This window comes from Coenobita brevimanus, chromosome 70 (genome assembly GCF_032717465.1).
Source record: "Coenobita brevimanus isolate Jiangsu-jjx chromosome 70, ASM3271746v2, whole genome shotgun sequence".
NCBI lineage: Eukaryota > Metazoa > Arthropoda > Malacostraca > Decapoda > Coenobitidae > Coenobita > Coenobita brevimanus.
In genome coordinates this window covers 41261546-41272670 of record NC_137023.1, presented here as the reverse complement: position 1 = coordinate 41272670, position 11125 = coordinate 41261546, and the positions used below count along the sequence as shown (strand labels likewise).

General features: G+C 40.9%; 1 protein-coding gene across 1 annotated transcript in view; it reads right to left on the bottom strand.

The window, feature by feature from the left end:
- Positions 1-1510: 1510 nt before the first annotated feature.
- LOC145406351 (uncharacterized) overlaps positions 1511-11125 on the bottom strand; it is a 56415-nt gene continuing 46800 nt past the window's right edge. The window contains exons 7-8 of the mRNA XM_080277511.1: positions 2488-2657; positions 1511-1621 (exon numbers count right to left, since the gene is read on the bottom strand). Of these exons, the coding sequence (XP_080133637.1) occupies positions 1511-1621; positions 2488-2657 (281 nt within the window). The remainder of the gene's footprint in view (positions 1622-2487; positions 2658-11125) is intronic.

The window sequence follows — 11125 nt, the reverse complement described above, 5'->3', positions numbered from 1 at the left end:
GTATATTTGTGTATTTCCACTTTAATTAGCTTAATACAAAATTATCTTAAATGTTAGTGCATTTATGTACTTGGGTAGCGTGATGAGTAAGGATGGAAGTTTGGAGGATGAAATGCTTGAATGGGTACAACAAGGAGGAAAGGCTGTTGGTTCTTTGAAACCAGTGATAAGAAACAGGGAAGTAAGCAAGGAAGTAAAAGTCACTGCATGATTGTATTGTGATACCAACTCTAATGAAGCTTGGGCCTTGTTGGAAGGGCACAAGTCAAGAGTTAGAGCAGTGAAAATGAGTTATTTGAGAGAAGCATGTGGAGTTACACAGAGTGACAGACTGACAAATGAGGAAGTAAAGGAGCACTGTGGGGTGGTTTGGCCACGTGGAGAGGATGGACAGTGACAGACTAACGAGGAAAGTGTATGTGGGTGAGGTGGAGAAGGGAAGGCTGAGAATGAAATGGAGGGATGGAGCAGAGAGGGATATGAGAGAAGAGGTGTGACCTGAGGGGAGGGCAGTGAAATGGCAGGAGACAGGGCGACATGAAGGCGATTTGTTTATAGCCACCCCTTACAGGATTAAGGCGTCTGGCAATTGATAGAAGAATAGATTTTTCCTTCAAAACTTTATGGTGGATGCTAAATATGAATACAGTGGTTAGTTTATTGAAATGAGTTGTTTTTCAAACTATCCCTTGTTGAAGCATGAATACGCACTACATGCTGGTCTGCATTATATGGCGGGAAATAAGGTAGCTCTGTAAGAGTTTGCGCTTGTATGTGTCATTCTTTTTCACCTGATGGTGGATCTCCACACAAGTCACTGACAGCATATCAGTGCAACTGACATGTCAATTAAATTGTATGCTTTAAAAATCTAAAGGCGATTGTTTTTTTATATGATACTGGAGCTGCATTAAGCTTGAAGAAGACAGTACAACAATTGTTAACTGAGAAGAGCAGCATTGACTTTCACAATGAAGATGATTTACCAAAACTAGAGGCATTATCATGAGGTTGTGCAAGAGCCTGTCACTGCATGGCCCTGGTCCCTGCCTTGATTTTATTTACCATGAGATGACCACACACCCCCTGAGAGTCAGGCAGTAAATGAACGAATCTGCCTTAAAGACTAGGTGGACCTCCAGCTACCATGTGACTCCCTAATGCAGTATCAATACATTTACATTGCTAACTCTTTCACTACAAAAGTGTTGATCTGGTTTATTTCTGCTCTTGCCACGTGATCTCATAAAACTCTGATTAGAAACAGTCTCCATAAACTCTTCAGAACAAATGCACCTCTTAAATAATTTTGCAAAGTTCAGAGGACTGTATTCATATTAGCAGAGGTCTCTCACAGTGAAAGGGTTAAAATGGAAAGCCCTTTGTTACCTCACTGCCACCGTCTGGGAGGATTATTTTCTTTCTGTATCAAGAATACCCAGCTCCCTCAGTATTCCTCCAAGAGGCATCAATACTGAACCCTCTGTCTAGATGTATGATGACCCCAGCCTCATATCTCATCACAGTTGTCAAGCAGGCCCCTCTTGTCCTCACATCTGTTGGTACCTCGGCTGCTTCCCCGATATGTCTTGCCCTCCTTCTTAACACTGGTATAGCACGGCTAGGGATGGAGATTACAAATAATTTCTTCACCCCAATAACATTTTTTTTAAGTTCTTGCTGCTATCACAAAATTTAAACCATTGTAACAGAGCACCTAAGTAGTAGGGTGGTTCATGAGGTTATTTCTAACCCCTGCCAGCCAGTTTTTCCTAAGCTGAATAAAATTATCTGGAGGCAACAATAATAAACAAAGAAATACAGTATGTCACCAGGTTCAAGAGGTTAACTGAAAAGTTACCCTTGAGTGCATACAAAACTGACTTCAAGTATCTGACAAAGTTTACTCAAAATATAAATATAATGATACTATTGTAACATACAACTAACTTTCAAAAAGGAAATAACTATGGTAAGCCTCACAAGCCCATGTTTACAAGGTTATATGTACCATATCTTGCAGAGATTAAAGTTACATACCATTCCTTGCAGTTTAAAACAAAAATCAATTGTGTCTTATGAATGTATGCACCAAAGCAGTGGCACAGAAATGCAAAGCAAATTGAAGCAAAGCTGTAATAGCTGAAGAAAAGGCAAATAATTTATAAAGTGTTATGCTAAACTAATTTTGCTGTTAATAGTCAGGGACCATTACTGAAATGAAGCAAAGTTTATCAATAACAAAACTCCCTGTCTATATAAATACGGTACACTGCAACTAGCGAGGATCTAATTTCTCGAGTGGATATTAACTCTGGATTCAAAATCATGCCACTAATTACATTCATAATAAAATGTCTTAAGATGAATTTTTCACAGATACTCAGCAAAATGTGGCTGAGTGATGAATGAGACACATGAGTTTTACTAAGCTACTACACCAACCTATAGGGCATGCCAGCTGATGTAGGGAAATAGAAGACTTACAGTTTCACAGAGAGTCATCTGACAGCAGTCCTCTATATTGATGCTCACACCATCATCATCATTACTCTGTCCAGAACAAGTAGACATTCCAGCCATCTTGGCTTTACCCCCAGAGCCAAAGTGCTTCTTGGGACCAAACCGTTTGACTTGCCGTGGGTGAGTGTGCGAGGCTGCAACAGGGTGGAGGTTAGAGCCTCACTGTGTACCACCTGGAGCTTCAATAAAACCTCTACTGTCACAAACTTAAAATACAGTGCATCCCAAGTAGAGCAATGTAATTATGGTTATGATTTTACTCTCACAATCAAGATACAACAGACTTTGCTGGAACTGTGTGAAGAAGCTCAGCTGAACACAGTGGGAGGACTTACTCAACACCACCACTCCTGCACAATCAGGCTATCATTTTAAAAATACAGTACACTTAACAGGTAACCACTACGCTAGCAAGATCACTTGCAACCCCTTCAACCCAAGGATGTACATTTTGTATTATTCTGCCTCTCATCAACTTCTTAAGTTTTTGGAGACCCATTGGGTTGAAAGGGTTAGAAGTTATCTCTATCAAACCCGACAACACAAAGATATCTTTATTATTTATGCAACGTTTACCAACTTTATCCAGCTTACGAGACCCCTCAGGCTGACGAGGTTAAAGCTTAGTAATCAACCAAGTTTTCAACAACACGGCAATCAAAGCAAATCATTTCTACTTTGCTAGAAAAACACTACTGATGTTATAAGTAAAAATTGTTGAAAGATAATATGATGAAGTAATTATAATTTTCATTATCAATTTCATAACAGTCAACCTACTAGATCAGAGGAGGTAAAGGAAAATGTTAAGTGAAGGACAAAAATCCATAAGTAGACAAAAAATACGGCAAACTATGTGTGGGTTTGTATGTATGTATGTACAGTGAGCTCGCCTACTGCACGAGGTCAGAGTGCACTAATCACATTGCGCGTGAGTGACCAAAAATAATAACCAAAAACCTTGAATGCGCGAGCTTACCTCACAAAATGCGAGGTAGAGGCAAGGAGTGGCTCAAAAACACCATTTTCCATTAGTACGCAACCCCCCCCCCCACACACACACACAACGCGTCCACCATCACGTGTCATGATGTTGTTGCCCAGAAATTCACGGGCATTCTACTGCGCAGCTGTATCCCAACCTGCCACAGGTGACCTGACTGTTGAGGCATTTTGACGTCGTTTTACAGTGAAGGAGGCAGTTGATTTTCTCCTACAAGCATGGCACCAAATAACACCTGCAACAGTGAACCATGCATGGCGAATGCTCGTGCTTCACTTATGCACAAACCATGAGATGGCCATTCGACCACTGGCTGAGGCTGAGGCAGCAACATTGACAGCAGCTCAAGCTGAACCAGGTTTCGAGGACGATACGTTGGCGGACATATGGGAAGTGCACGCTGCTACTGAGGAACAGCCTCCCGAGGATGTGTTGCAACGGATAGACAAGACTGATGCAGAGCCCAATGCCAGGCAGAGTCAAGTTGAGCAGCCTAGTGTAATGGAGGCCAGGACTGAGCTGTGTATGTCAAGAATAAGCAAGATCCTTGTTGCTGTGGATAAGCTCAAGGAAGAGGTTAAGGAACAGAAAGTCAGCAACCAAAGAATGGAGGAGGTTCTCGTTGGTATCGACAAAGTCTTTCATTTCTACACAGGCAAGAATAAACAGGAGAAGACAGATGTTCGTAACAAGTTACACACTGTGAGCTCAAGTTAGTAAAAGTGAGGAACCAGCTACATCGTCTGATCCTGTTCCTGTTGAGGATGAAGAGGATGCAATGCCAGATGTGTCAGCATTGGACTTCGAGGGGTTTATGGCCGAAGGGAGTGAGTTAGAGGCTCCTGAGGAAGGAGCTCAGGAGGGAAGTGTTGGTGCAGCGGGACGTGCGGTGGGGGGTTCAGCGCTATAAGTGTTGCTGTGCCTCGGAACCCCAGTTATTTAAGTCAATCAGGCCTGTTGTCTACTGTTGTTAAGGTAACTGCCCATATTTTTGTTACTGTACCTGTATCTGTAGTACAATGTCTGAAAAATATAACCTTTATTATGTCTCTATGTTGTGGTAGGTGGGGGACACTCACAATCCACTCACTCGATGTAGTGATGCTCTCGGGTGTCAGCCCTTTCCTCTCCTCTCTCCATTCCTTCCTTCCTCTTCTGTCTTTCTTTACTTCATTCTTTCCTGATCCTTCTGCCTACGGGTGACTTTACACTCCCTCTTTTGTCTTTCTTTCTTTCTTTCATTCTTCCCTCCTCCTTCTGCCTATGGGTGACTCTACACTAAGTGACAAGCCTAATGGTTTCCTGTACACTAGGAAACCATTTACTATGCTGGGTGGTAACCATATAACCAAATTATGGCACCTGGTGGTTTAGTGGGTAATTACAGCACTCCAATCGGATTGAGCTGGTGAAGGTTTATATCCAAGGGATGGTTGGGGTTATTGCTTATGTAATGCCACTCAGCGATGAGCGAGGCTGGTCACTCTCATCTTAAATGTCAGGACCAAATTGCCTAGCCCTGGGCTTCTACGTTTCTCATGGGGCAACGTAGGATTGGATGGTGGATGGATGGATGGATGTCTCTAGGGGCCAAAAATGTCCAGTATGAGGGGGTACCACCCATATGTTATTTTTCCCATGAGATTATGTATTCTCAGTGAGCGATTTCACACTGCACGAGGACCAGGACCACCCAATCTCTTGTGCACTGTGCAAGCCCACTGTATTATATATATATTAGGATGGTCCTTATTACTTGGGGGAAAGTTAATCCTGAAATATTTTGTTTGCTGACAGAGTATATTGTGAGTTTAGATGTAAACTCGAGACACCAAATTTTAACCAAACTGGATGATATTTACTGGTGCTGTATCTTACCCAAAGTCTGAGCCTAATAAGCAAAATTATTGTTGTGATAATAATCTTTTTTGTTATTGGAAAAAAGTGTTTGCTTTACTTCATTGGAGGCTACATTCTAGTTATAACTGTATTTGTTTCTTTTTTCAGGGATTTGCCTTTTGAGTTATTATTAAGCACTTATTTACTACGACTGAAATGAAATTGTCAACACCGGCGATGAAAGGCAGGAGCAAAACCAAGATTTGGCTTGCTGGCCAACCAAGTGAGACTACTTGGAAATAATTTACCTTCTTGTGGAGATGTGTTAGCACGACTTTTCTACCTGATGCTAACAGACATGAACACTGAGGGATTCAGCATGTGTTCGGTCTGAGGAACTAGGGGGGATTCTGGGAGTGAGCTCACATTCCTGCTTCTGACCCAGGGAAGTGAATCCCCCAAATCAAATCTCTCTATAAAGAATAGAGAAAGTTGGAGAAGAGTAAAAGCTGGAATACAGAAAGAGAGGAGAAGGAAAAAAAGAACTTCCAAGAACAGATGAAAGATCTCTTTGACACTGCACACATGAATGCCTTCGACCTCAGCAAAAATTGTGGGGATGAGTTATGTGACTCAGAGGGAGAAAGGGAGGCGAGGATCAATGCTGGGTTTTGATGTCAAACTCCACTGGAAAGAACGAAGACAGAGAGAGGGACAACAGACTGAATAAGAGAGGAGAGCGTACAAGGAGTCAGTGAGCAGTAAGACAGAAAATTGTGGAGCTGGAGGAAAGCCCAACTACTGATGAATACGAAACAGGAGACAATTATACAGATATAGCAGGTCCTGCCTTTTTGGCTGCAGCTCCTCCCTTGAAACGCCAAAAAGCACGAAAAACAGTTGTCGCTTCTCCAGCTGCTGCCGCTTTAGATCAGACCAAGACTTCAGACTGTGCTGCAGTCTACCTGCATTCTGCAACCATTTCTCCCTGTGGACATGATCCAACAAGGTATACTATTACAAAGTATTTGCTGATATCAAATCAAGAGTCAAAGGGAATCTGCAGAATGGCAGAAGAAACCATTCCATCCAACTGTGCCACTTGTAGTGCAATGGGATGGAAAACTAATGCCCGATGTAACAAGAGCCTATGTCGCTGAACACCTTCCAACTCTCGTCACAGGTGATGGAGTTTCAAAGCTTTTGAATGTACCCAGTTTGTAATCAGCGACAAGAAAGGCCATGGCCGATGGCATCATTGAAACCTTGAATGACTGGGGTATATCTGAACGTGTGGTAGGAATGGCATCTGACACCACTGCCAGCAGCACCAGACTGTGGTCAGGGGCAAGCACCCTTATCCAACCACAGTTGCACAAGGATCTCCTCCACCTGGCTTGTCGGCATCACATTTCTGAGATCCTTGTTCAAAGGGCCTTCACCATTTGCCCTGGAGAGTCCTCTGGTCCCAACATTCAAGTATTTATGCAGTTCAGAGTCAACTGGAATACCACTGACACAACACAGTTTCAGACCTTGAATGACAATGAGGAAATGCCAGTGACTGATAGTGGGCAATGTGATGAGCTCATTGCATTCAGCATGAAACAGTTGCAAGAAAACCAACCTCAAGATGATCATCGGAACTCCTAGAACTGTCCATTGTTGTCTTGGGTGATGTACTGTCCTGTGGAACATGGTTTCAGCACCTTGGTACTTGCCACCATGCCACATGAATGGCTGAAGTTATATACAGCATCAAAGTTTATCTTTTCCATCATCAGACAAGCGTCACACTGAAGCAAGGCCGAGGATTGAAGCAATTTGTTGTGTTCACGAGGCAATACCTGAAAAATCATGGTTCATGGCAACAAAAGCAGCTCTTGCTCCAGTAAATGATCTGAGGCTTCTCTAGGAATTGTCACTTTATCATCATAAGGACATCTCACAAGTCTGCTTAAAAGCATTTGGTCATCAGTTGTGGTATCTGTCAAAGCAATTGGTTGGATTGGCCTTTGTTGATCCAACTGTTGATGCTAAGGACAAGCTAAACATGGTGATGGCTCTTAACGAAGGATGCAAAGATCAACTAAAGAGCACAACAGCTGAACTTGAGGTGACAGTATTAAATTAGAAGACAATTTCAAGTTTTGTGACCGATAACATCAAGATCATCTTCACACTGCTTGGCCTTCCTCATTCATTCTTAGAATTTGATCCATCCACATGGTAAAGCGATGAGGATTACGAGGAAGCTAAGCGCATCCTCCAGGGGCTGCAGGTAACAAATGACTGCTAAAAGAGGGGTGAAAGAGGGGTGAAAGAGGGGTAGCAATGAATCAAGAGTGTAATCCAGAGTTGACCACGAATGAAGATCAACAGCAGTTTCCCCTCCAGGTTGTTGAGCAACACAGACAAGTATATCCAGATGCGAAAAAGGTTACAACTGGCAGCAATTACAAGCTATAAATCAAGGCAACAATGAGTGGGAGTTTGGTTCCCATGATACTCTCCCCCCCCAGGAGGGGAGGACCTAGATAACCCAATGGTATATCAACATTATGCCATAATAGTATAACTCTGAACATGATGTGGCATCAGTTAAAATGATCTAATAAGCAAGAAGATCTGCATACACCATTATTTAATCAAGAGGAACGAAGTCCCGCAGCAGCTGAAGCAAATTTTTCAAGTTGAATATTAAAGACCACCCTAATAAATACAGTATACTGTGTATATATATATATATATTTTGTGGTAGGTGAGATGGGGGTGCTCACCATCCACTCACTCAATGTAGTACTGTTCTTGGATGCCTGCCCTTTCCTCTCTTCTTTTCTTCCTTCCTCTTTTGTATTTCTTTCCTTCATTCTTTCCTCTTCCATATGTCTATGGGTAACTCTACACTAAGTGACAAGCCAAATGGTTTCCTGTACACCAGGACACCATTTACTACACTAGGTGGTAACCATATAACCAAATTATGGTACCTGGTGGTTTAGTGGGTAATTAAGGCACTCCGATCAGGCTGAGCCAGTGCAGGGTTAAATCCAAGGGTTGGTTGGGGTTTATTGTTTACATGCTGCCACTCAGGGATGAGCAGGGCTTACCACTTTCATCTTAAAATGTCAGGACTAACTTGCTTAGTCCCAGGCTCCTACACTCCTTATGGAGCAACACTGGATTAGATGATGAATGAATGAATATAATCCATCCATCATCCAATCCTACGTTGCCCCATGACAAGCGTAGAAGCCCGGGGCTAGGCAGTTGGTCCTGATATTTAAGATGAGAGAGTATAAACACACACACAGTAAAACCTCATTGTAAAAGACTAATTGGGGCCCAAGCCATTCCGAAAAAAGCATAATTCCAATCAAAGCGACATGGAAAGTGACCATAGAATGGTGGGTTGCACAGCCAGATTCAATTTTAGAAGTGCAAGAAAGAAGATGATTAAAGATAAAATGATATGCCTAATAAAAGTAAATGAAAACAAAGCAGCCTTTCAGCTGGAAATATAGAACAGATTTCTGGCTCTGAAGTAATGCTGAATGTGACATTGATGAGCTGTTGAGAGACAAAAAAAAAGTGCTAGAAGAATCAGTGGAGGTAGTAGGAAAACCTGATATAACAAAAGCCAAGAAGTACTGTATTCAGAAAAGACATTCGAGCTTATGAAAAAAAAAAATGAAAGCAAAAACAAAGATGAAATAGAACAAGCGTAATTAAGCTTATCAACAAGAGACAAAGAGAAGAAAAAAGGAAGAGAAACATGGGTCAGGTCAAAGAAACCATCACAAAAGGAAAAAGTCTGAAACAGGTCAAAAGCAAAATGGCACTAGGAATGCACCAAATTACATCACTGAAAGACAAAAACGGTGAAGGTATTAACCCGTGGACTGCGAGTCACAGCTCAGGCTAGGCAGCGTCATGCTGTGAGCCACAGCTCAGGCTGTGCTGGCCGTGCATCACTGTTAACTACTCGACCCCTACACAAACTTACGCATGGCGCTACGCAAAGACGGAAAGAGGGAGATTCTTTTCTTTTCACCAGATGATGCACTGGATGTTTATCTTCAAGTTTATAATAAAAACAATTTTTTTTTTCATTTTTTCACTACTCCCCTATTGTAAACTTATGCATGGCCCTACGCAAAGATGGAAAGAAAGAGATTCTTTTTTTTTTTTTTTACCAGATGATGCCCTGGAGGTTTAACTTCAAATTTATAATGCAAAGATGGAAAGAAAGAGATTCTTTTTTTTTTTTCACCAGATGATGCCCTGGAGGTTTAACTTCAAATTTATAATAAATAAAAACAAAAATAATTTTTTCCTTCATGTTTTGCACACCACGGGGTGGGATTAAAAAAAAAAAAAAAAGGTACTGTAATTGTGCAATCCACGGGTTAAATGAAGAGATAAGATGGTGAAGAGAGTTGAAGAATTTTACAAAGAACTGTATGCATCAAAGACAATAGTATCATTAGTTAAATTTTCAGTTGAGACACGTGAAATACCTGAGGTAACACCAGACGAAATAAATATTTCTCTTAATAATATGAAAAGTGGGACGGCTCCGGGAGAAGACGGAATAGTAGCAGATTTATTGTTGGATGCAGAAGTAGAAGTACAAAACAGATTTGCTCACTTATTAACTCAATTAAAAAAAAAAAAAAAAAAAAAAAAAAAAAAAAAAAAGGAAATTCCCAATACATGGTGTAATGCAATAGGTGTTTTACTTTACAAAAAAGGTGACTCAAAGGATCTTAGTAACTATCGACCCATTAGCTTATTATCAGTCATTTACAAACTCTTCACTAAAGTCCTTACAAACAAAATAACAATAAATTTGGAGGAAAACCAACCTTGTGAACAGGCAGGATTCTGAAGCTGGTATTCAACTACTGATCATCTACATACAGTGAATCAGCCAACTGAGAAAACTACAAAATTTAATAAACCACTGTGCTTAGGTATGGTTGATTACGAAAAGGCTTTCGACTCAGTGGAGCACATAGCAATTATAAATTCATTGCAAGAACATGGAGTGAATGAGAACATTGCAAAACTGCTCAAAAACATATATAAAGAGGGAACTGCTACAGTTAAATTACATAAGGACTCAGCAAAAAAATTTAGATTGAGAAGGGCATGCGTCACGGAGATACGATTTCACCAAAATTAATTACTGCATGCCTAGAAAGTATTTTCAGAAAGACAGGCTGGGAAAACAAAGGAGAAAACATTGATGGAGAAAAGCTAAACCATTTAAGATTTGTTGATCACATTGTCCTAATCTCGGAAACAGCAGAGACACTGCAAGAAATATTAAATGGCCTGAACAGAGAAAGTCTGAAGGTAGGGCTAAAGATGAACTGGAGTAAAACTAATGTCTGATCCACAAACACCAAACAGCGTCACCAGAAGAAATTCTTGAAGAAGTCGAGGAGTACAATTACTTGGGGCAAATACCAAAATTAACGAAAGGTCACGATAGTGAAATAAAAAGACGCATTACAATTGGATGGAAAGCTATCAGTAAACATAGAGACATTATAAAAAGTAGCTTGCAAGTTTGTATATGAAACGAAAAGTACCGTGTATAACAAACGTATAATTCCAGCCATGACATATGGTTGTGAGACCTAGAAACTGACAAAATCAATGGAAAATAAATTAATCCATTCTCAGAGAGCAATAGAAAGGTCAAGAAAGAGAACAAGAGAAAGTGAGGGAAATTTAGTAGAATGGATGAAT